The 25,885-nt window shown below is 37.8% G+C and overlaps 2 protein-coding genes across 7 annotated transcripts in view; one reads left to right on the top strand and one right to left on the bottom strand.

The window, feature by feature from the left end:
• ARHGAP29 (Rho GTPase activating protein 29) overlaps positions 1-2,969 on the bottom strand; it is a 76,386-nt gene extending 73,417 nt beyond the window's left edge. Inside the window, exon 1 of the mRNA XM_086901853.1 lies at positions 2,908-2,969. The gene's annotated coding sequence lies outside the window, so the exon portion shown is untranslated. The remainder of the gene's footprint in view (positions 1-2,907) is intronic.
• A 276-nt stretch (positions 2,970-3,245) lies between these two features.
• Positions 3,246-25,885, top strand: part of ABCD3 (ATP binding cassette subfamily D member 3) — a 28,474-nt gene continuing 5,834 nt past the window's right edge. The window contains exons 1-20 of one of the 6 annotated variants that reach the window (XM_086901843.1): positions 5,647-5,779; positions 6,125-6,214; positions 13,563-13,599; positions 15,615-15,716; positions 17,196-17,284; positions 18,143-18,212; positions 18,956-19,053; positions 19,600-19,723; positions 20,655-20,711; positions 21,876-22,018; positions 22,332-22,401; positions 22,816-22,885; positions 23,010-23,107; positions 23,186-23,277; positions 23,726-23,814; positions 23,891-23,963; positions 24,963-25,026; positions 25,388-25,465; positions 25,557-25,622; positions 25,722-25,811. In XM_086901843.1, the coding sequence (XP_086757969.1) occupies positions 15,642-15,716; positions 17,196-17,284; positions 18,143-18,212; positions 18,956-19,053; positions 19,600-19,723; positions 20,655-20,711; positions 21,876-22,018; positions 22,332-22,401; positions 22,816-22,885; positions 23,010-23,107; positions 23,186-23,277; positions 23,726-23,814; positions 23,891-23,963; positions 24,963-25,026; positions 25,388-25,465; positions 25,557-25,622; positions 25,722-25,811 (1,446 nt within the window). In that variant the 5' untranslated portion in view covers positions 5,647-5,779; positions 6,125-6,214; positions 13,563-13,599; positions 15,615-15,641. The other 5 variants (XM_086901846.1, XM_023932034.2, XM_086901845.1 and 2 more) reach the window with 5 other exon arrangements.

The raw sequence follows: 25,885 nt of genomic DNA, 5'->3' as shown, positions 1-25,885 counted from the left end.
AATACTGAGAGCTATATCTAGGAGAGAGCACAGATTTCACAAGAGACCACATCAATCCCTGGAACTTTCCTTCTTGCTCCACTAGTTATTAAATTTTCTTTACCACAGCCCTTAACTTAAAATTTAAAAAGTGAACAATCCTACTGAATTTATACAGACTTAAAAATTAAGCAAATATAAGTCTGCAGAATGGAGTCCAGCACTACACAAATCACGTTCAAACTTAATGAACATACATGATACAGTTTGCATCTTACAGCTTTCCTCAGCTTACATAAATTAATCTCATTTTTCTGCCACCTTTCACAACATTTGTAAAGTGCATTACATGATATTTATATGTTACATTGGACCTACAATAAACAGCATGATTTTTCATTTAATTATTAGATGACATGCTGTTCTCAGAATATAGCTGGGTGTTGTATGCCAAGTGCCGACAGCAAATAATACAGGTTCTTCCTGTTCTGGGAGAAACCAAATAGGAGTATCTTCTTATATGTTAACCTAGACTCCATTAAATAAAATGTATTAACATAACTATTAGTGGAACAAATATTCACTCTGCCATAATTTCTTATATTTCTGACTTTGACTCCTTAAAACTCAAGCATCTAAAATCAAGAGTAGTTGAGGAGATTAATTGAAAATCTGAACAGTTTAGCAATTTTATTACTGCTTATTACTATTAGACTTTGCTTTTTAAATTGGGAAAGGGAAGAACTGCTTGGGCAGATACCATTGCTTAACACTTCAGATACAGGAGCCCAGCCTAACACTTCTTGTTATGAGGTTTCCTGATATCCATTATAGGGATTTAAGACTTAAAGAGTAAACGAACATTTTTCTTCCTACATGCTGCAGTCTTCCAGAGTGCACTTTCTCATTTAAATAGCTTGCTTCCTATGGATGTTCCTACTTATCTAGTAAGAAGTTTAAACCATACCATGGACTGTAATAAAAAGATGGTTGTTAATTTGACCTTCCTTTACCAAAGGAACTACACACAGTACTATTAATACAGGTAACAGAACTGCTAGTCTTTGTTTCTTCCAAGCTACATTTCCACCTCTAGTTTTTACATTTGTGATACATTTGAATTAATGTTGCTCTTATTTGTTACCTTGGAAAATCCTCACAGTTGACTTGTACCAAGAATAGCGAGAAAGCAATACAGCTGCAAAGTTTAAAGTATTGAAATGCAGCAGATCTCAAACTGAAGGAAAAAAAAAGGAGCTTTTGTCACAAAAACATTTGATCAGTTTGGTAATTTTATCAAGGACATACTTAGCCATGAGTGCTGTTGGAACTGTTGAAATAATGGATCAATAAAAATCTCATGTTTTGAACCAAGTGCCCATTTGTCAATCATGGTCACAAAGTAATTCTGAAAAAAAATTGCAACTTTCAAGAGTTAAGGCAGCAGAAGACAAAGTGGAGGTTTGGATGCATAAGAGAAGTTTATCAGAAAATGACAGGCATGTGTGAAACTATTCAAGGAAAAGTTAGAAGAGAAATAAAATATGTACTAGGTCATGGTATTGGCTAGTGTCAGAAAGTGGGATAAGGACACTGAGCAGACAAACAGCAGAACACAAGTCAGGCGGACATGCAAACAACAAAGGTCAGCATGGCCCAAACTGATGGACAGTTCATGGAAACAAAGTTAGGCTGTACTATATAGCAACTTCTGTGGAAGGGTACAACCAACCTAAGCTTAAAGAGAGAAGAAGACTTGTAAAGAAAAACAGACAGTATCATAACATTCTTGATCTCTGTGCTGATATTGAGATTAAAAGTATCAGCAAAACTGTACTACAAAGGTTTGTAAACATGAAAATTTGCAGAAATTTTCCTTTTTACAATGATTTTAATATAAGAAGTTTATTTTGATACCTCTTTTTTAGGTTCTCACACTCATCTATTCTCAAAGTATCTGAAATTTTAAAAACCAAGGTATTTCACAAACATTCATCTTATAAAACACAAATTAATTAATGCTGTGTGATTCTGCTATATATTTTCCTGAGGATCTGAAACACTTCAAATAGTTTACAATTCCTCCCACCCACATCAAAACCCACCAATGTACAGTACATATTTTAAAGCAGGGAGATAGATTGTTGATGGGTCTAAGGTCTCAGAACAAGTTGAAGAGAACTAGATTCAAGAGTTGCGACTCTAATGCTCTAAAAAATGCTAACAATTTGAGAGTTTGAGACTCCAGCTTTTACATAAACTTGCTTTAAAATGCCTAATGATAACAAGGATGGGGAAAGGGAGCAAGAAAGAAGAGTACATGTGGTGATTCAGAATGAAGAATCAGCAATTACCTTTCTACCTTACCTTACCTGCAGCTTCAGACATGCTATTCCAGGCAGAAATACTCGGAAGAAATAGGAATACCCGATAAATGGACTGACCTACGTGCACACTCTTGTACTACAGTAAAAAAACCCCACAACATTCACAGGTATTCAAATGTTTTTAAAAGCCTGTATGAGAACATTTTCAAGACTATAAATAGATACATTGATTCCACCTGCATTTTGATCTGCGTTTAAGTTTAATCAGAGAAATCATTTTGTCAATTTCAGTGTTTACCACAGCACCAATATAGGCTTTCAATATATGATCGACCAGTTCCCACAGAATGTAGAGACAGCTCATATACATTATCAGGCATCTTTCTGAGGGACATGACCGCAGGGGAAGATCCAGTGTAAATACAGTTATGCTGGCATAGGTGTTTTTGCTGGTATAGCTCGACATGCCAATCTGTTATTAACTCTGCTGGAAAAAGCACCTGTGCGTGTAGAACTGGTTTTTTGGGACAAGGCTAGCTGGTATCTCCTGCTGTACCTGGCGTGGCTCTACCCTTTATAAGGATTATTTTCCTGTACTTACAGGGGTGACAACTCATTCCACCCTCTGCCTGACAGCCAATCTTGGCAGCTCGTCTCATGGCACTAAGAAAAAAACCCAAGAATCAACAAGAAAACAAAACAAAAAGAAACAATGTGGGGCAAAACCTACACCAAAGTTTCTCTGAAATATTAAAAAGTTTTAAAATCTATTAATTTTTTTAAAGTTTTATTTTTATTCCGTCTGGTTACCACATTTACAAGCTGTTCCTAGCACACACTCAGCAATCACACCGTACAAAGGGCCGCGGAGGGCGGGTGGCCGCGGCCCGAGCGGCAGGAGGAGGTGCCTGGGAAAATCAACCCGCGGGCCGCGGGGGAGGCCCGGCCTCAGCCGCTCGGCCCGACCTCCGGGCGAGGGCGGCCGGGACAGGCCCGGCCCCGCCGGCGCGGGAGGAAACGCCCCCTCCTCTCCTCCCCTCCGGCGCGCCGGGTCCGCCCGCTGGCAGGGACTGCCAGGGAGCGGTAATTACCGAGCCGGCGTTGCACAACCCCGCTACCGGCGCGGCCCGTCCTGCCCGCGGCGCGGGGCCGGGCGGCGCCGCCCCCTCCCGGCATCCCTCGCTCGGCTGCTCGGCTCGGCTGCGCTCGGTCGGCGGCTCCGCGCTGCTCTCGCCATGGCCGCCTACAGCAAGTTTCTCACCGCGCGGCACTCCGCCATCGCCGGGGCCGCCGCCGCCTGCGCGCTGCTCTGCCTGCTCAGCAAGTGGCGGGCGGCCGCGCAGCACGGGTGAGCGCGGGGCCCGGCCGGGCCGCGGGGCGGGAGGGGCCGGGCGAGCCGAGGGGCCGGCGCCGGGAGGCCGAAGCAGCGGGAGCTGTGCTCGCCCTCACGGCCCTGGGGCCGGCGGAGGGGCAGCCGCGTCCCTGTGCCATGCACGGGGCAGCCGCGTCCTTGTGCCACGCACAGGGCGCTGCCACCGCCGCCCTCTGCCTGGGAGGCGGCTCCTGGGCGCGGGGGTCAGCCTGCTTTCCCTCACGCCTTCCCCGGCGTGGGGTCGGTGCCACTCTTGCGAGCATGCAACCATCGCCGCCTTGATACCCAAATTATACCGGCTTCTTCTGTTTTCCGGACTAGGAACGAGTATTAACACTCGACTTCCAGGAATGACCGTGTCTGCATAGGCAGTTTATGGACTCAGATGTTGTTTGGATGCTGCTGTGTGACACTAAGATTCTCGGGCAACAATTTCAAAGGGGCCAAATCTGGTGATGTTCCCTGTGAGATTGCCTTGCAGGTATAGGGTGTGTATTCCTTAATGCCTTACAAAGAACTGCTGCCGCAAAGCGTGGCAGATGAAGAATATATCGCGGACTCAGTCCTTCCACGATTTTACTGTGTTTGTGATTGTAGATTGTTGACCGTATGCTTAAGAGCTGGTATGTTGCGATATTACAGTTGAGTATCTTGTAGGTACTACAAAATTATACTGAAATGGACTTACTCAACAGACTTAAGTAATAACATACCTGAGATTAAGCAACGATCCAGTTTTATTTTACCTAATTCCGTACATACACAATATCTGTAAGAGTTTCATGAAGTTAGGTAACTGTCACACAACATGGCAGACATTGATACGCTGCTGACAGGTCATGCATTTGCTACCTTACATTGTTTTTTGCATGAGAGTTAAAACAAGATCCTGAGCTATGGCTGCAAGTTACTCTTCTATCGAACTCATAGGGAGGGGTGATTTTTTTCAAATATCTTTGCCTAAGGTAGTGAAATACCACTTTAAAAAAACCAGAAAACCTGTGTTGAAGGGCACAAAAATAATGAGCTCAGATTTTCACACCTAATATAGTGGTATTTGTAAGAAATATTGGGCCATGCAGATGTTCTAGGAGCAGTTATGTGTTAAGTCAGACCAAGAATATTCTTTTAAAGTGAATCTCAATTGTCCACACTTAGCTTGCTCTGCCTTCATTGAGGAATGGTCTTGGAGCACACAAACCAGGCTGCATTCAGATTGGAGCGCATCTTCAAACATAGATACAGGTCCAGTGTAGTTTTGAAGTGCATTTAATATATTCGCATTGTTACTAGCATTCATTTGATTGAAGCAGGCTAGAACTTGTCTAGAGTAATCTCCCTATACCTGAAATAGATATTATGTGGATTCTGGGTTGCCCCCATTAAGCTGTTTTGCTCTCATGTTTTCTGATGTAGGTATGCAGGACTTGACAATGGCAGTGTGTACATTAGCTTGAGGGTCAGTGTAGGGAAAGTAAGTGTTAGCCTAAATGCTGAAGACTATTTGGAATGTGTCTTTCCTTTGTGGATCTTCAATTTTGTTAGGCATGGTGTTAAAAATCTGAGGTATTCATGTGTATCAGGTGGACCAAACATTATTACAGGATTAGTGGGAATTGAGAAGGGGAGATAACTTATGAATTACATTCTAGCTAATTCAGCAGATGAATGGGCTTGTGAGAGCCTGACTGATCTGTCCCTTTTCCTCTCTCTGTATGCACTGCAGTCTTTCTGACACCTTGTCCTTTTCTTCTTTAATCTCTTTAGTAATTTTGCATTCTTGAATTTATTAGAAATGCAGTTGCAAAAGTAAGTACCATGCTTGCAAACTTGATTTTTTGCTTGTGTGTATGTGTTGTTTTACACTTTTGAGTCCCTCCACAGCTCAGGTCTTATTTACTGCTGGTACTGTATTGTGGCCATGGATTCCAAACTCTAACATCCAACATTCGGTTGTTTCAATAATAGCTGTGCTGCTGCTTGAATGCTATATTGAGGATGGTTTTTGCCCACTGGTCTTCGTTCTTTTCTCCATGTTTCCCTGTGAGGCAAACCTTGCCAGGAGCCTTACAGAATGCTACCTATCAAGACTAGGCAGTAGGTAAGCTACATTGCCTATATCACCAGCCTAGACAAAAACATCTGGTTATTACCATTGCCTCATCCTCCTTTTGTCTCATTAGTTCATGTATCATTCATTTCTTCATGATTTGTTGCTAATGTAAATTATGGCATACTTTTGAAAAGGATTGTCATCATGCCAAGTCTTTACATTTTCAGCATTCTTGTGCTGGTATATGATGCTGACATATAGTATCAAGTACATCTTTAAAATCTGCAGGGCGTAGTGTATCCTTTAACATCTGTGTTGTATATCTCTGACTCTTTGGGAAGAGGAAGAAGATGGGAGGGCATGGCTGTCCTAAATTTTTGTACTTATTCCTAGGGAGAAGAATTTCACTTGGCAATCTAGATAGTCTGGAAGAGGACTGGTAGCATATCTGCTGCTTGAGGTTAACTGACTGAGATACGTGAGGTGATTTAGTTTTGTGTGTGTGAATTCCTTTGTTAACCTTGGTGTATAATGCCTGAAAATGTTGTGTCATGTTAGTATGAGGTGAATTTCAACTTCTTGAATTCTAGAAGGTGAAATTCTAGTTTTGAGCTTTGTAAGGGCAAAGGTAAATGTTGCAGACCTGAATATAGCCAGCGAAACGCTGGGCTTAACATTCAGGTGAATCATTGGAGCGTTCTAGTGCAACTATAAACTTTACCTGCAAAACTTCTTCCTTCCTCACATAGTTTCAGAATACACGCTTAAACATACTTTGTGTTCAAAATAACATTTCATGTCTTCCTGTTATTTCATGTGTTTCTGAAGTAATTGCCATTTTTCTGTTTGGTTTTGTGTGCTTTTTTAAGTTTTGCTGGAATGTCAGCAGTAGGCCTGCTGCTGGTTGAATTTGGAAAGTAAAATAGCATACAAATTGAGAAAAAGAAAGAAAACCTCTTAGCAAATCAGATGTGTTTGAATGTGTAAGAAGAAAGCTAGCTATGTGACAGGCTCTTCATGTTGTATGTGTTCATTTTTATATAGAATAACCCATTATAGGCATGATAGCAGGAAGGAGAGGTAGCAACTTTTACCTGCTTTTCTGCTGTCAAGCAATAGGGGTAAGGTTCAGTACAACTCATATGAAGTAGTAATGTATGAATAATTAAGCTGTATGTGTTATGCCAACCTGCCTTACTAGGTCAAAGATCACTTAATTAGTACTGCCTGGATTAGTCACAGATGTTGTTCTGTAAGAGGTATTACACTGCTCATTGATTTTACAGAACTGAGAAGTGGTGTCAATTGCAATTTACAATGCGTTTTAACCACAATTTTCTGAAATCTTCCAAAGCAGAGTGATGTAGAACTGTTTGCTTATAATAACTTGTTAGATTTCCATCTTACTTCCTTGGAGTAAAGCACAGAGAAAAATACATTGGCTCTTTTTCCAAGTTGCTCTCAAGAAGTCTGTTTCCTTATAAAAGCTTTGTGTCCTCTTGGGAGGGGGGAGGTATTATATCTAAATGCAATTATGACTTCAGTTGTAGTATTTGGGGTTTTTAGACTCATGAGAAGTTCTTTGAGAAACGACGTTATCCTGGGTTTATAGTGCAGAAAAAAAGTCTGTTTATTCTCTTTCCCTAATCCTGCCTCAAACAAGAAGCAACATAGTATTTGCTTAAGATTTGATTGCTTCAGAATTAAAACCTTAAGGGGTGTTACATGAAGGAGCTGGATATTTTTCATTATCACTCTAATAAGAATTTTTCCCAAGTATCCATGTAGTTTAAAATAAAATACATAACACAAGTAGAGGATGAGTTTGGCTTACTTTCAGAAAGAAGGTATTTAACTCCTACAACTTTCTGCTAGAAGGAAAGTCTGAAAGAAGTTATAGAAGGTAGTTAGGCTAAAAAGCTTGAAACTGCAAGATTAGGGAAAGTGAATAAATAGCTTAGGGTAATAGGAAGGCATTTGTAATGTGTGGAAAGGTGACAAAATATTTCAGAATCTGCTTGTAGACACACTGACCTTTCCTATCACCTAGCTGCACTCATTAGAATCCAAGATGCTAGGATGTGGACACAATTTAATATAAACTGAACTTCTGAAACCCATGTGATGGCATCCCACCTGTGAGGAGAAAAATGAATAAAGCAAGAATAGTGTGTGCTTGGGACCTTAGAGGTTAGGCAAGCCTAAAGTGAGGGGGAAGGCTCATTGAGTAGAGGGAGGCTGAGTTGCAGACAGTGTATATCAAACAGGGTTTTGCACAGTTCATCCTGGGTGACACATAACTTATGCTCCTGCCTGTCACTGTGCTCCTCAGCCATTGTCTGCTGAGAGTGGCAGCATGTGTCACTCACTCAGTAGATGTCACTGCTTATGTCCTTGGCTGCACAGCCTGTAAACATGCAGTTTGACAGTGATAGAAGTGCAATCAGACAGTGACTGACAGAAGTGCAATCAGTGACGGACACCTGTCCAAATGTTTGGAGGTGCTTTCAAACATAAAATGGGAGTTTAAACATAGCACGTGGTAGTTGTAGCTTGAAACAGATGGTGAATTTTTATTTTGTTTATGAATATTTAGAATGTTCTTCTCTCTTATTAGATTGAGTCATTTCTCTAGACTCTGAATATGTTTGGGTGGGCTTTCCCAGTGGGCTTCAAATGGAGGGACCTGTTCTAGTTGAGTCACAGCTGTTTGACAGGAAGAGTGAAATTATATTACTGCAGATTAATAGACTGCTTTTGTGTATGTAAAAGCCTTAAACGGAACCTGTGTTACCTGGAGGAAAGGTGACAGGTACCAAAACCAACTTTATACTAACTACATTGGAGTAAGTTTATTCAGGATGTGAATGTGACTGTCCAGTCTACTGCTTGCGGTAAATGCACCTGCCTTGAGAAAAAAACCAAACAACAAAACTAAATATACAGATACAATTACTAGAAAATACATTGAAAATGCAGTCTTGTAGAAAAACCTGCCTGGGGCTCAGGAAACCTGTCTTCAGCTGGAGGGTATGGAGACAGGAGAAACCAGATGACTCAGCCCTAATCCTAGCATTTAGCATCCCAGCATCCTGCCTTTGTTTGGGGCCTGGCTAACTAATTAGTGGTTTCTATCTCAATTAAGTTGCATAAAATGCTTGCTGTCTAAGGCAAGATCTAGTGTAAGTGTGTGTAACAGTGTAAAAATTTTTTTAATTTTATAGGAAACTAGCTAGAAATCTTTTACCACTATTATTTCTGAGGCAGATCTGCAGCTACAGCTCTGGCCCAAGCACAGCTTAAGACAAAATCAATAGTGCTAAGTTTTTTTCTTATGTATAAGATATGTTATTGAGATGCATTCTTTTACTGGAACTTTTAATTTCCTCTCCAACAGTTCTGCTTTGTTACCTTCTTCTCAAAGGTTTGTAGAAACTTTTTGAGCTTTAGCAATGCAGAGCTCCTGCTTGCAGTAACATAGCTCTCTGTGACCTTCTGAGTCCCCTTCTTGCTTGCCCGAATACATTCTCCTCACATTACTTATGGTTATCCTGCAACTAGCCACCACTCTAGAGCAACCAAAGTTGTGTTCCTGGTTTCTGTGTGTGCTCAGAGTGTACTGTGTAAGTGGGCATGCTTTTGGACTGTGACCAGGCTTCTGAGTAAGGTTGCTGTCCTTGACCCAAAATAAGTGTACTGTTGCTCGCTACTGTTCTGTGTGAGATGTGCACTATGAGACTCTGCCTGCTAGTGAGCTACAGCAGACCTCTCTCACTATAGCTGTTATTTCTTCACACTGTTGCATTGCATCTTTAGTAATTCGAATTTTATTCTGTCTTTACAATGTCTCAGTATCTCAAGATACTTCTTGACTGCAAGACCAACCTGAAAACTGCACAAATAATAATGAACTATTGCAAAATTGTTTATTTTGTGTGATTTTTGGAAGCTGTGAAAACTGCAGTGCCATTCCAACCTGTAAGGTCTGCAGGTTGCCTAGAGGTAACAACTATTTGAAATGCTACACTTAATTCTAAACCAGATATTCTTTCTTTGTAGTGTGTGCAGCAGGAGCAAGTCATCTTAGCTCTACAGAAGGAAGGTAGCATGATCTGAAATTTGTAGGGCTTTTTTCAGTTAAGGACAGTGTAACATTTTAAAGCCCTTACTTCCTCATCCCATGTAGTTAAACAGCAAGTCTTGCTTATCACTCTCTTCATCTGCAATTCCCTGTTATGCTTAGCTCAGTGTACATGGCTTCCTCTGAACTTTGTTCTGGATGGAGGCAGGTATTCCTAAAGACAGTAATCCTTTAACTTTTTCCTGTTTGCTATTAAATACCACAGAACTGGTATGCCTGAGACCTTTCAGTAAGAAGACTGAGGCCTCTTGAAGGCTTTCCACAGTTTCTCAAATCACTTTCTTCTTCAGTAGTGTTGAGAATTATTCTGTTCGAGTAACCAGTATTGTTTCAAGTTTCTTCAGAGAGAATAGCTTCACTGGTATGTAAATAGAGTCAAAAGAGTGGGTGCTCTGACTGGCAGTTATTTGGAGACTGGAATCACATGATTTCTCCCTCCCCACTGTGCTACGATATTGCCCTTGAAGTTGGATCAGCTGTCAAATGCCTGTACAGAGTCCTGAAACTCTATTGGTTTCTTTAAAATGTCTTGCTGGTTTGGGCTGATCGTGTTTCTCAGTGTAGGAGAAAGATGTTTTGTTGTATTGCCTCCTGTCTACTGGGTAATTACTTGCCTATTTACTTCCCTTTAAGAGAGTTGGTATTCAGTTACCATGCAGGTATGAATGACAAGTTTGGTGTAGTGTTATCCAAGGCACTGCTGATACCTTTCTCTGCTTTTTATATCTATGTTTGCTGTAAAAGCCCTGTGCAGTTAAATAATGGGTAGCAGGGTACATCTGAAATGCTTTTCCTGAAACTTCCTCAGGTGTTGGTTGTGTGTTCTGTCGACTCTTTATGTTCTTAAAAAAAATTTGCGCATTGAATTCAGACTGCTTTTTTGAGGGCTTTGTGCAGTTAGATCTTGAAAATATATGGTAACAAGTTCCACTGTTTTAGATTCACTATTACAGATGTTTTACTACTTATTGTTTCTTATTTTTTTTTCTATATGTTGTCTGGATAACCGTTTTCAAAAACCTTTTCATTGCCATCCCCCTTTGTCTGTGAGGGCACAAAGCAACAATGGCTCTGTACCAGGGGAATTATTTGCAGTGGAGAACTTGGCCAGCATGTAGCACCTACCTGCCTCCATCACTGAGACTCGTGATGCTCCAGCATTAAGTAAATGAGAGGTCTGGAATAATGGAGAGCTTGAATCTGTTCCAAGTATTAGAGTTCTTTGCTCTTTGCTGTAACCAGATAGTCTTGCTGTATTCTTGCTGACTAATTGAGGATGTTATTTAGTCTTTAAATTCATTGAGAATACAACCACCATTCTCACAAATAAGTTCTACAGTAGTACAATGGAGTCTGGAGTAGTGCCAATAGATACTGGACTGCAAAGGTTTTATTCCAGGCAGAACTATGGCACAGTGTTTGGAAATTAAATGAGAGCTATGTAGGCACATTTAATTTTTTTTTTCTTCTAGACTTCATATTTTAAGATTGTTTCCATTCTTTCTGACGTATTAAATCTTGTTTTGAGCTTTTACAAATTTTTTTAGAAAAAAGAGAACAAAACACTGTTAAAGCTATTTTTTTCATTTGATTTTCAATTTACAAATGCTTATTTATTATATTAAACCTTATAAATATAAATGCTAATTAAGTGTGAGTTCATAATTATATGTAAGATCGTGATTTCTGTACAATCCTTCTTTCTCTTTAAGTGTTAATCAGTTTCAGCTCAGTCAGTAATTTCAGCTGCTCAGTTTCTCTCAACAGCTGGCTAGGAAAAATGTATCAATAAATACATCAAAGATATTCAACTAACTACCAGAATAATTCTGGGCCTTATCTTCCTAATAGATTATTAATATATTCACTTCTGATCCTTTTCAAGCTGAAATTGTGTATTATGAGTGTTGTGACTTCAAACATTGGAAGGACTTGAAGCAGTAAAGCTTATAGGAATTATTACAGCATGTCTGGAAGAGCAGCATGCTTTCATCTTACATTTTGACAAGTCATGAATCATCTAGAGAAATAACCACATAATTTGATAACTACTTATTTATGCTTAAGAATACTACTTTCCTCCTACTGCCAAACCAAACATGATTGGACTGATCCATATTCAAGTTTTAAAAATATAGGTCAGCTTTTTCTATTCTGAAAAATTACAAGATGTATCGAAGTTTCTTGTACCAGAAAAATATTGCTCTTGCATCACCAGGATGTAGTCTCCAGCTAAATTGTTTCTTAGACTTTACATCCTGTTACCATTTCCACAGAGATGTATTTCCATCACAGCCTGATTAAATGTTATATATCTTCTGAACTTCTATTATTTCTCCCCCAACCTGGCCCCGGCTGCCCTTTGTATTCTTTGTTTTGTCTTTTGCACAAGTAGTTTTACAAGATCATTATCTTGTCTCAGACTTCCGTCTCTTCTACCTTTAATTAAGTTCTTGCTAAACTGGCAGATCTCCCTTCTTGCTTTCATGGTCTCCTCCTTCCCTTCTTTTCTCATATTCCTCTGCTACCTTGCCTCTTCCTTTCATAGTAATTAAATTATTTCTTTTCATTGGTCAGTGACAGTCATAGATCTTTCTAGTCAGCATAAATTAAAATAGGCTCAGTTCCATTCTAGATATTTTCTTGTCAGCTTTAAAACAAAGTGAAAGATGGTGCTGTTGATGAAGTTGTGGGATAGCTGATTGTGTGGCAGTCTGCATCTGTTTTGGTGTTGTAGATCAAAGGAGCAGTGCCTTTCACAGTTTCTGCTTTCTTGTAGTGTCCTAGGTTCTGCCTTGAAAGTGTATGAATGTTGTAGTTTTAATCCCAGGGTTTTAATATCATGGTTAAGAAAGTTGCAATTTAATATGTTTGGTGGCTACTTTTTAACTTCATAAATTCTTCAAGCAGCTTCATGTGCTTGTCTGATGCTTGAGTGTTCCAAAAGGAAGACAAACTGTGTCTTACTTGTCAGCTTTTGTTTCTTAAAAGTAGAGGCAAAAGAATAGCATTGTGCTTTTGAATGTTTGTTTAGCAACAGTTGATAGATATTTTTCTGCTAACTGTTCTGTTAAATGCAGGGGAAGGAAAATAGACTGAAAACTAACTCCCCTTTTACTGGACATCTTTGTGGGAACTTGTTTTCACAGGAGCTGACTTTTTTCCCCTGCAGCATATGTTTATGAATAAACAATCTCTCTGTGTAGTAAATGTGTTATTTTGAAGTCAAATACAATGCAAAACAAATCTGGTTTGTTTACTTAGATAGTGTGAAACATCAAAGTTGGGTTGCTTGGATTGCTGAATCTGCATTTGTGTAGTTTTCGTTTGTGGTCAGTGGAACCGTGTAGCCATGCTTGTAAAGTACATGTGAGAAGTAGAAAATCCCTTGGAATTCATGATACAGAGCCAAGGTAAAGCAGAACTAGGAGATGAAAGGGTGAAACTTGGTTTCCTACATGAAACTGGCTGCTGGAATGAGTAGAGTTCACTGGAATTACATGTGCTGTATGTATAAAAGCAGCACATAGGTTTGACATAGAAGGTAGCCCTGCTGAAGACACTGTGTTGCTTTGAAAGAAGTAGATAGGAATATAACCGCAAGATTTTCTCTCTGTCTTTTGTGTGTAGAGATCAAGACAAAGAAGTGCATTAATAACAAATAAATACTTTTTTTTCTTTTCTTTGCAGTAAAAGAAGTGGAAAACAAGCATTGCAGAATAATGAGGTAATTCTTCGTGTCAAATATTCTTTAATAATTTTAAATAAATGTGATTTTTAAAAACTTTTAAGTCCCATTGCTGTAGTTTAATCTTGGCTATGGTGCAAATATGCTTTGAATGATACTTTCATACTTGCCTTGGTGAAAGTAGAAGAATCAGGTTAATCACAAGAGGCTGAAGTTTGACTCCATAATGATGGATGCTTGATGTGCACAGTGTTGTTTTTTATCTGTTATTGCCCTATGAATTTGAAAGGACTAGTGTAAGTTTTTCTGTATGGATAGAAACAAACAGCTGTGTGTAGATTTGGTAAAACTTGTATTTATTTTTTATGTAAAAGAAATGGGTATGGAACAAGATGTTGTCTGACAGTTGCTAAATTAGAAACTACTTCAAACATCTGGTAGGAGGTTTGGCATTTCCCTGATCTTTGGTTGTTAATTCATTTATTTGAAAAGGATATACTAAATCCCTTTAAGCTTTTTGTTTCATACTCAAATAAAATATGACAGACCAAAAGGCAGAGTTTGTGATTCTGGTATTACAATGGTATGAACAGATTCCATGTACTTTCATCTTTGCTAGAAACTTAAAAAAAAAAGGCTTGCATTGGATAAATAGAAAGGTGTATGGAAGCATCATGTTAGCTTCTAACACATCTTGACTGTGTTACCTACCATAAGCACTTACCTTTTGGATAGCTATACCTACTTGTAAAAGCCTTAAATATCTTTCCCTTATTCCTACCCATCTTGGATGTGGTTTTGCTGAATGGGATTAACTTTCTAAGGGAAAAAAACTTCTAGGCAAGAAGATACTGGAATGAATATAAGTGCAACACAGAAGTATAGAAATGGGGAAGGGCTGAATAAAGGGGAAGAACAGGTTAAACTCACATATGTTCAGTCATTTGGAAATGTAGGCATCAGACATTGTGTTAGTAATTTCTATTACAGCAAAACAATGTGTGTAGGATCATGCTTTATTAGGACTGGACAGTAGTCTTAGTTGTTTGCATTGCTTGGATATTTGTGTAAATAACTTTTAATTAAAGTGTTGGAATCATCTACTACATAGCATTCTATTTGGCTAGAATTTTTATTCATAGCTTGTGTTCACATAGGTTTTTGGAAAGGATGAGACTATTGCTGACTTCATGCTATGAAAAACAAGTGTAGTCTTCTTCACAGAGCATTAAGAGTGGGTCTTTTTCAGGTTTCCTGTCTATCTGGTAATATTGTTTTAGGCATTTTAGCATGGTTCACATGAGCCTCAGGTAGCAAATGTAGCAGGATTATGTTGATTAGACAGGACTTGTTCAAAATACACATGTGCCCTTTTTGTCTGTTTTCAGGAGTGAATTCTTCTGTTGTGTCCTTATGTGAAAGAAAAGAAACCTGCACCATTAGCTTTTAAAAAGTGTTCAGGTTAATCAGGACAGAAGATAGGGTTATATGGAGTGAACAAATGAAACTGACTGAAATAAAAGTTGTTTGGGTACAGAACGGTTTTTAAGTCTGGTAGATATACCTAAGTAGGAGTGTGTTGCACCATTTTGTAGAAGTAAAGCAATAAAAAATTCTGGTTTCACTTGAAGCAACTTTGGGTTGTATAGTCAAAAGACTTTAAACCATTGATTGTCTAGACAAATAATGGAAGGCATCTTTAAAAATACTGGCTGATGGTGTCTTTTAGAAACAAGCAATGTTAAAAGATGTTTGCATTACAGCTTGCACTTGGATGTACTTGAGTGCTGTGGACTGCATTGTTTGTATATCATCTTTAACACAAAATTGAAATAAAAAGTATTTTATATTACAGCAGCTAATTCCTATTGTAGTTTGTTTTGATAGCTCTCAATTCTTTATATAACTTGCCTGAACAGGTCTTAGGTTGTCAGGAAATACTGTAAATTCTGCAGAAGGAAGGTAGCTGTGTATTTCTTGGGTAGGGAAAATATCACATCAACCATTCAATAATACAGAAAATTCTCACTTTTCTTGTTTTGTTCTGTGTGCAGCAGAAAGAGGGAAAGAAGGAACGGGCAATGGTGGACAGAGTGTTTATTGCACGAATATGTCGAATCCTGAAAATAATGGTCCCTAGAACACTTTGCAAAGAGGTAAGCATTGCCTGCAGTAATACAGAAGTAAAGCTGGAGTCAAGTCTCTTTCAAAATTACATCAGAATTTAAACAACTGCATATACATTACTTAAATAGGACTAAATTGTGCTATGTATTTTAAAATAGCTATATAATAATATAAAAGTCTACATTATGCTTGGTTGTTATATCACTAAAGGTTCTGGTTTCAATTACAAGATAAGCCATTTACTGTTAACTGGTAACTACTGTTGTAGCATAACTTATAAAAGGGCATCTGGGTTTGTCTTGTACAAGGCAGTACACTTCTGTGTGCAAATGCTTCCTATCTTTAAATAGGATGCAGTTCATTCATTATTTTGATTTAGTAACTTATATCTAGGCCAACCTGTATTAGAAAATGAATTTGTCAAAAAGTCCCTCAGCATCATTTCAGGAAAGCTATGCAGTATAGAAATCAGAGCTTCCATCTGTCTCATGCTTTCCAGGACACCTATATAAAAAAAAAAAAAATCCAAAGCATTAGTTGAGCTTGGAACTTAAGCAATGAACTCTAAGAATTTATGCATCAGGCACAAGAGCAGTGAATTGCAATATCTAGAGCAAGCATGGCAGCCAGCTTAGCCTGCATGAACAGTGAACTTCAGCAGCCTAACTACAAAAAGGAGGTGCATGAATGGAAATGCCTGTGAGAGTGCTCACAGAGCTGGCCTTCATCAGCTTCAAAAGGTCATGGCCATTAGAAGAGGTTACAGATAATCCCAAAAAGCCCCAAACTTTGCTCCCATATTTGAAAACAAATTTACTGGAAGCTACAGGCTGGTCAGCCTCACCATATTCATGGCAAGACTGTGAGCAAAACTTTCTGTAAGCTAACTCTGGCCACACAAGGGGGAAAAAAAAGTGATTGCAAGCAGCCTGGATTTACCAATTACAGATCATGCCTTACTAGCCTGATTGCTTTCAGCGATGAGAGAACTGGCCATGCAGATAAAGGAAGAACAGAGGATGTAGAGTACTTTGATTATCAGGTTGCCCTTAACACCCTGATAGCCAAGCTGAATTGGCTGGACGAGTGGACAGTGAAGTGGATGGTAAACTGTCTGCACCGTTGATCTGACTGGTGACTGGTTACTAGTGGCCCTGTTTTGAGTAGGGCATTGAAGCAGATGATCAGAGGTCTCTTGCAACCTTATGGCAGAAAGGTGTTCTAGAATAGCAGTAACTTCTTTATTCCTGCAGTCCTCGATCTTATAATGTGTGTCCAGTATATGTATCAACCAAATACAGCTTTTAAAAAGGCGAACTTTCACCATAAAAATGGAGTCACTACTTTATTAAAACTATTGTATGCTAATGTGTTTCAGGCAAAGTAAGCAAATATTACATTAGCTAGGGCAGGGGGGTAATACTTTTCTGTTAGATACAGTTGGATGACTTACTGGAAAAAATGGTTTTAGCCTTTATTTAACTGTTGCATTTCTGTGGTTGTACTAGACAGGTTATTTGCTGCTTATTGCTGTGATGCTGGTAGTCCGCACTTACTGTGATATTTGGATGATTCAAAATGGAACAGTCATTGAAAGGTACCTATACATTTGTTTTTAAACATTCTCTCACGTGTTTCACAGGGAAAGTTATCTATCAGAATACATATTCACACATTTCATAGCTTGCTTATTAAACTGTTGGAAAACTGATGTAGTTGCAATCTGGGGAGGGACCACTATATTTTTGTAAATAAAAATAAAATTTCATTTATTAAATTATTTTTGCGCATTGATAAAATGATTTTATTAAATTTGTACTTTTAAACTATTGATCAAATAATCATTTGGTAACATTTTGTACACTGAAGACTCTAAATATTGTTGATCTGAATGTCCAAAAAGGTACTTCAGAATAGTGGTTTTATCTTAGACATGTAATGTGGATATTAGGACTTTTATTTCTTTCCACTGAGCTGTTTTGCTCTTTAGATTGATAAAAACAATGTTTTCAGTCTTAATATGTTAGAAAGTGGTTTTTAGACTTCCAATTGTTCTTGCTGGTCTTGTTGCTAATTGAAGCAAGTCAGAGTGTGTCTTGAACTGTGAATTGAAAATGATATTGTGTTTGAGGAGTGACATTTGGTGCTTTGTAGAATGGAAAGACAACTTTGTTTCTCTTGTGAGAATCTGTGGAAGCAGAGAAGGGAAAGAACTTGTATTCTGTGAATGTGAATTTCTGAGTCTGTAATGAGGGGTGTTACAGAGGAGCAGACAAGGAGGTAACTGCTCAGTCTGCCACTTGGCATACTCAAGGGAGTCAGACTGGATCCTACAGCTGATGCTACAGGTTTCTAAGATGATTTTTCTTCTCTGTGAGTTTATCTTCTTAAGATGTGCAAGTTTATACTTTGTTGTTTCTCTTGTAACTGACTCTTAGCTGGTGGTCATTTACAGTGCTATCATTGGCCGCAGCAGAAAAGATTTCAAGAAATACCTGTTCAACTTCATTGCTGCAATGCCTGCTGTAAGTGCTCTTCTTGTGCTGACCTATTAGTAGAACATATTTTAAATGTAAATTAAGATTTTGAGGAAAAGATCTCAAAGGAGTGTCTTAAAACCTATGGAAATTAGTTGTTTTACATACAGGTCTGTATGAAAACACATTTCATTTTCTGGCTCCAGTGTGTGGGAGACTTTACCAGCATATTTCCTTATTGGTAGCAACTGTTTTTTAAACAGATATGTTCAAGTTAGTTTTGGTAATGTCAGTTTTGACTATAGATTTGGGATTCTTTTGGCACCATTGAAGATGAGGATTTTTTTTTTAGACTTTAATTTTTATTTTTCTTACATTTTTCATAGATTTGTTATGATTTTTTCCACACTTTAACTTTCCTTCAGCTTGTTGACATCTCTGATCTGCACCAGATAGAAATAAGTCTTGCTACCTGGTTTGCAATAAAGTTTTAAACTAGTTGACAGATTTAAAGCAGTCAAATGGTGGCCCTTTTCTAGACTTTATCAGAAGAGCTGAAAATATGTAATATAATGTATTTTATCTTAAGTGGTGTCCCCTCCCTGGGACCTGGGGACAGAAACCTAAGCAGTGGTCCTGTAGACACTGTCTGACTGGTCTTAGGTGTGTTTATGACATTATTGACTTTAAGGGGAGAATTTATTTGTTTCATAGTGTTTACACAATTTATACTGCAAATTGATCTAACTATATATGATCTTGTTAGTTAAATATTATTGTCTTTTTTTTAGATCTCTTTAGTGAATAACTTCCTGAAATATGGTCTAAATGAACTGAAACTCTGCTTCCGAGTAAGACTTACCAGATACCTCTATGAAGAATATCTTAAGTAAGTAATACCTTGTCTGCTGTTTTTAAAAGTTGATTCAAGTCATTTTAAGTACATAGTAAGAAGAATTTGCAGTTGACAGCAAGTGGCTTATCCAGGTTGTATAGGCCATAAATACAAGGACAGTAAAGTTGGCTCAACTGGGGGGACAAATGCACTGTACTGCTTCTATGATTGGGTCAGATTCCAGAGTTCTTCAGGTGCCTTCATATCGTGAAGGATGAATTGGATGCGTGAGCTTGAGTAGCTCCTGTCCTTCTGCACTAACTTTTGGTTGTTGTGCTGTGTGTGTAAGAGTTTTCTAAGTGCAGTAGCAGCGTGAGCCTAAGCTTCAGCTCAGACATCCTAGAAGGTGTCTAAATGCCTAAACAATCAGGTAGAAGCACAGGTAGAAGCACAGGCTATGTGGATTCCATACAGTAATTTAATGTTTGCACTACTTAGTGTGTCAGTTGTATAAAGCAAGGACATTCAGTTATTTCAGGTCCCAAGTAATCATTTCTTTTTCTTAGTACAATTGTACTTAGCAATTTTTTTTTGTTTCAGAGCTTATACATACTACAAAATGGGAAATCTGGACAACAGAATAGCTAATCCAGATCAACTCCTTACACAGGATGTGGAAAAATTCTGTAATAGTGTAGTGGACCTGTACTCAAACCTTAGCAAGGTAAGTCTTTAAAGAGAGAACTTTGAGTAGTTGCTGTAAACATTTAGAATGGGGGTGTCAGCTCACAACAATTATGTGTGTTTGTATGTGGATTGATTGGAGTATGGTACTAAAAAAAATTGTTTATGATGCTATATTGTTTCACAGTCTTTCTGGTTTTCATGATCAAAGCACTGTTTTGCATTTTCTTTAAAAGAATATATGGCATTCGTTTGCAGGTGAACAGTGATGACTTTGCTCTCTCAGGTGGATAGTTTTTAGAGGAAAAGCAATGGCTAGCTGTCAGTTACACACAAATATTATTTTGTCTAGGGAAGTATGGTTGAATAAGCTTTTCCCTGTTTCTGGTGTGAATTTTAAGGTGATTGAGTAGTGAGTGAGAATACTGTTGACATTCTTAGACTAAATTTTTTTAATGCTATGTGTTTCATACAAGCTGAGTATAAGTAAATTACAAGTTACTTTGTTCAAAAATTTCTGACTACAGAACCTGTAGTTCAGCTGAGTAGCTTAGCGAGGAGGTTATAGAAGTTCAGAATGTTCCTCCTATCAGGTACATGTCCAAATATATGGCATTATCTTTTCATTCAATATTATAATTGCTTCAGTTAAACTATTATGGGTTCTAGTCCACCTTTAATAAGTGAGCAGAATGTCATTACAGACCTAAAGTAACAAAGTACTCTTTTCAGATGGTATGTATTTATTTGAAGATAATGATGTTTCAATGTTCAATTCTTGAGCCAGTGTTTTCAGGAAAAGCTCATGTGCCTGAGATTCCTTTTGTCTTAGCTTTTAGATGGTATGATAGTGTAGCCAGTATTTTAGTACAGAGCTGTAACTGTTCTTGGGGTGGTACATGGCTTCTGGACTGTTTTATATTAGTTTTGTGTTTGTGTTCTAAGGCTTTTTTTGTATGCTTCTCTTACAGCCCTTCTTGGATATAGTTTTGTACATCTTCAAGCTAACAAGTGCAATAGGAGCACAGGTAAATTGAGTGGGTTTTTTAAAACTATGAGCACATTTTCCCATCTTTGGTTATAACCTTGTACCTGTTTAGAATCTGAAGAAAACTCTAGGTTGTAGTTGTGGATTCCTACATTTTAAGTATAATGTAGGAATATATATATATATATATATAAAATACATACATACATACACATATATATGTATAACACATAATAAATATTCATTTGCACATAATGTTTTACATGCTTTAGCACTCTCTATTTTGAGGCAGGCAAAATAAAAACCAGTATTTTCAGGCATTTAATCAAGAATTTGAATGACCAAGAAAGTTTTTTATTTTCTTCTAGTACTTATTTGGAAATCCTATTTACTACAACAGCCTTTTGACTGCTTATGTCTTGCATGAATTCCATTTAAGGGTGAAAATAAGTTTTCTGTTTCTGTACAGCCTCTATGAAGGGGAACCATTTCTTGCATTGAGCTGTAAGACTCAATAAGCTGAATAATTGCGGAATTAATTCTTCAAATTAGTGAAATGATGCATTATCAAAAATGTTCAGGAGTTGAAAAGGAGTAGCTGTGGGTCACATGGTGCAAATTTTGTTAGACAGACATGCAGTAAGGCTTAACTAAACCTCGGTAATTTCGTCTCAGATGTTTTTGTTCTGCTCTCTGTAGTAGTTATTATGTGCTGTTTATGCCATTCCACACTTCAGTGGTATTTTATCATCTGTCCTTCATCTATGGAAACATAGGATTCAGGACTGCTTGAGAGACCCAGGAAATAGGTATAGATAAAAGTGGACAATGGGATTGAGATATTGACTGCTGTGTGACAGTTCAGCAAATGTAAAGAAAATGAAGTAGGCAGAAAGGAGGGAGAAGAAATGAGAGGATACCAGTAAATCATTAATGAAATAAGCTAGGACAGTAGGGGACAGGTCACACTGGGTGTTGATAAACACCTGAATAGAAAGCTGGGGTGGGAAGGGCATCTGGGGACAGAGAATTAGTAAAATTTGTAAACCAGTATCTACAACACCAAACAAGGTGATGTGATGGGAATTGCCAAGATAATTGAGTTGGCAACATAGGCACATAGGAGGTGAGAACTAAGGGATTTTGGATACAGATACTGTCATTTGAGACCACCTAAGTTTTTATTCTTTTTTGATATTCACAGGGTCCAGCTAGCATGATGGCATACTTGATTATTTCAGGGTTTTTCCTTACACGTTTAAGGAGACCAATTGGCAAGATGACTATTATAGAGCAAAAGTATGAAGGGGAGTACAGATATGTCAACTCACGGCTCATTACAAACAGGTATACACTTGCTTGGATGCTAAGATATAAGTGACAATACTGTGGGATAAATGGAAGTCGTGTGTTAAAATAAACTTGGGAAGTGTGATGCTATCAGGTCTGAGCCAAGAGTTTGCATCTTTTATATACTGTAATTTGTATGTGCATTATATTCCACAGTCAAGACTAAATGGGGTCTATGTTCTACTGTTGTGAAAAAGGACAAACCCTTACTTCATAAAGTAACTGTGAATGCTGTATTCTGATATTTTATGGCTGCTTTTTTTCAAAGACTCTTTAACAAAATCAAGTTGTTTTTTTTTTTTCTTTTTAGTGAGGAAATTGCTTTTTATAATGGAAACTTGAGAGAAAAACAGACTATTCACAAGACTTTCCGTAAGCTGGTAAGCCTCTTTTATCTTTTAAAACATTTTAAGTGGAAATTAATTCTATTGTTGTGATTCTTGATGTGTTCATATAAACTGACTCATAGTGGCTCGGTGTTTTTGCTGCTACATTCATTAAATTAAAATATTAGCTGGTAGGCTATAAGCAGAGCAGAAGTTTCTGTTAGAAAGGCCTTTCTCTTGCCTCTCTTCCTCCTTGTCACCCACCCCAATTATTGTTCTCACTGTTTAGCTTCATGCGTGGTTGTTTTAATCCAAGTGCAAATCTTTGCCACCAGGTACTCTTATGCCATGCTTACCACACTTAGAGGCATTTAGTGTATCTGAGGTACTGAGAAATAATTTGTCTAATAAAAGATAGTTAAACAGTTACTGGTGGAGTTTGAACTTTTTTCTTCTGTAACTTACCAGGTGGAACACTTGCATAATTTCATCCTGTTCCGGTTCTCTATGGGTTTCATTGATACTATCATTGCCAAATGTAAGTGTATGTCAAGTGCTAATGGATTTCTATAAATAGCAAAACAAACTTTTTACATAAGAAATGTCTTTTTTTCTTACTGTTTCAATTAATGTGTAGCTTAATATTTATTCTTAAACTTCAGACCTTGCCACTGTGGTTGGCTACCTGGTTGTTAGTCGTCCATTTTTGAACCTGTCTGATCCTCGTCATCAGAATAGCACTCACGCAGAACTTTTGGAGGTAAAAAGACCAGAATTAAAACAACCTCTAGATTTAAAATTTTGTTAGTCCACATCAAGAAACTTTCTTCTATTTTAGGATTACTACCAAAGTGGAAGAATGCTACTGAGAATGTCTCAAGCTTTGGGCAGAATAGTCCTAGCAGGACGTGAAATGACAAGATTGGCTGGGTAAGCTTAATAGTAAGAATCTTCTCAATTTCAGAAACTGATTGTAAAATTAAAATAAGCTTCTGTGCTTTGTTCCTTGGAGTGTGCTAAAAATGCAGAAATTAGAAACACTTTATGCTGAAAACACATCTGAAGATGTGCTAATTGTGTCCACTAGGAATTTCACATCTGGATAGTACTTGCATGCAGTTTGAATGTTTAGTTGAAACCTTATTAAATGCTCTTAAATCAATTATGTATTGATTATTTACCAAACTTATTTTTACATTGTAAGAAGTAATATTTGTCTGTTACAGAAAAAGGAAAAGAAGCTTGTAAATATGGTGCACATTAGACAACCTGGTGCAACTCTAAATATGCTTCTGTGCCAGGTTGAATAACTTTGTCATGTTAGCAGTTTGACAGAGTGCTCATTAGACCTTCTATGGATTTTTTTTTTTTTTTTAAGTTTCACAGCTCGAATTACGGAGCTAATGCAGGTTCTGAAGGACTTGAACAGTGGCAAATATCAACGTACTATGATATCACAAGAAAAAGGTAGATGTGATATAATATGCAATATGTTCATCTCTGCATAGCATTCCTGTCACTAATACCTTTTTCTTTATTTAAGATGGAGATAAAAAGCAACCTTTGTCTTTGATTCCTGGATCTGGAGAAATTATCAACAGTGATAACCTTATCAAGTATGTTCGTAAAGTTTCCACAAGTTCAGTAGTTAAATATTTTCAATGTAGACTTTTTTAAGTCTTTCTCTCTGTGGCCATTAATAGAGGTCTGAATACCCGTTAGTACATTTTGCAGTTCATGTTGTACTTTATTTACTGATAACTCCACCTCACACCCACTCAGCATTTCATCTGTAAGTCAGTCCTTATCCTCTCATGTTAGCAGAAGACATAATCTGCTCTCTGGACTTGGGCTTTTTGGAAACATTCCTTTAGAATATGACTTCTCAGACTATCTTGTTTCCTCTTAGAAATATGTTAGTTAAGGATTGTATTCCATTATATAATACAGCTGTAAAATCAAGGGCAAATCCATATTAATTTTCAAAGTACTTGCTTGTAATTCTGCTTGCTTAGAGATTTTGTTGATGTACTTGTGATCAATTCCTTCATTCTTTGCAGTCTGAGGAATGTAGCACTGACATAATATTACTACTTAAAGGCATAAAATATAGCCAGTTAAAAGATCAGATAATCTAAATCTGGACAGTGTGGAAAGCAGATAGGGAAGTGGAGGGGAAAGCGAGGAAGGAAGGGGGAAAAGAGATGATACAGCTATTTTTTTTCATTTAAAAAAAAGGCAAGGGGGAGGTGAGTAGGGAAGTCATTCATTGTGTGTTGTAGAGTTAGTGAGATACTCTTCACTACTAGGTTTAAAATGCCATACATCCTTAAATGTAGGTTTATATTCACAAGATGTTTTGGAGACCAAAGACTTAGAAGTATTCAAAAAACAAATACAGGAGATAAAACCAAACCTGTAGGTGTAGATGTTTAAAATCTAGGGTACCTTTTTGGTTCAAGAACTTCCTTAGCTGTTAATAGTTGGAAACTGGAAGGTGAATTAAGTACTGCTGAAGTATTTCCCAGTGCCTTAAATTTCTCAAGTAAACATGCTGTATTAGCTTCTTTTAGGCAACTGTTGTTTTTTCTTTTTTAACTTTGAAACTTATGCAGGTTTGATCATGTTCCATTGGTGACACCTAATGGAGATGTTTTGATTCAAGACCTTAACTTTGAGGTAAGTTTTTTAGTATCATAGGAAACAATATTAATATAAAATTTTCAAGGGAAGATGTTAGCTTCAAAGGTCATCCTGTTTGTAAGAAAAGGGAAAACAAATCATCATGTTAGTTTAAAAAAAAAGGGCAATAAGCTATTTTACTCAAAAGAGTTTTTATTGGTACAAGTGCATTTTCTTCCAGCTGCACTTGGTGCTAAACCAGTTGGGGAAAAAAGCCTAAATTTTGCTGGAAATTGCTCATTGTAATGTTAGAAAATTGTGTACAAGCATATGATGATACCAGATTGTCTTTTTGGTTGTAGAAGCTTTCAGCAATGCATCCTCACTACCACTTTTTGTGTTGGCTTTGCGATTTTAGGTTCGATCTGGTGCAAATGTGCTGATTTGTGGACCAAATGGGTGTGGGAAGAGTTCCCTGTTCCGTGTTCTTGGTGAGGTAAGGGAACTTTATAAAACAAACAGGGGAGAATGCAAAGCATGGTTGTAATTGGACATTTTAGTCAAGTTTCAATCTTTTTCTTTTGCAGTTGTGGCCTTTGTTTGGTGGGCGTTTAACAAAACCTGTAAGAGGAAAGTTGTTCTATGTTCCTCAGGTGAGACCAAGTACTTTACTCAACAGTAAAGTTCTCTTTCTTTGTTTCTTATGTTTAGAAATATCTGACATATCTTTCTTTGCTCTAATTGTATCTCAGAGACCATACATGACTCTTGGAACGCTCAGAGATCAAGTCATATATCCAGATACTTTGGAAGATCAGAAGAAGAAAGGGATTTCTGACCAGGTAATGATAATTAGTTCATTAACCCTTTGTCTTGCTCAGGATGAGTAATGCTTCCAGTTCAGAAATACTGCAAT

This window comes from Cyanistes caeruleus, chromosome 9, assembly GCF_971803275.1.
Source record: "Cyanistes caeruleus chromosome 9, bCyaCae1.hap1.1, whole genome shotgun sequence".
Lineage (NCBI taxonomy): Eukaryota > Metazoa > Chordata > Aves > Passeriformes > Paridae > Cyanistes > Cyanistes caeruleus.
This window is presented reverse-complemented; position numbering and strand designations above follow the sequence as displayed.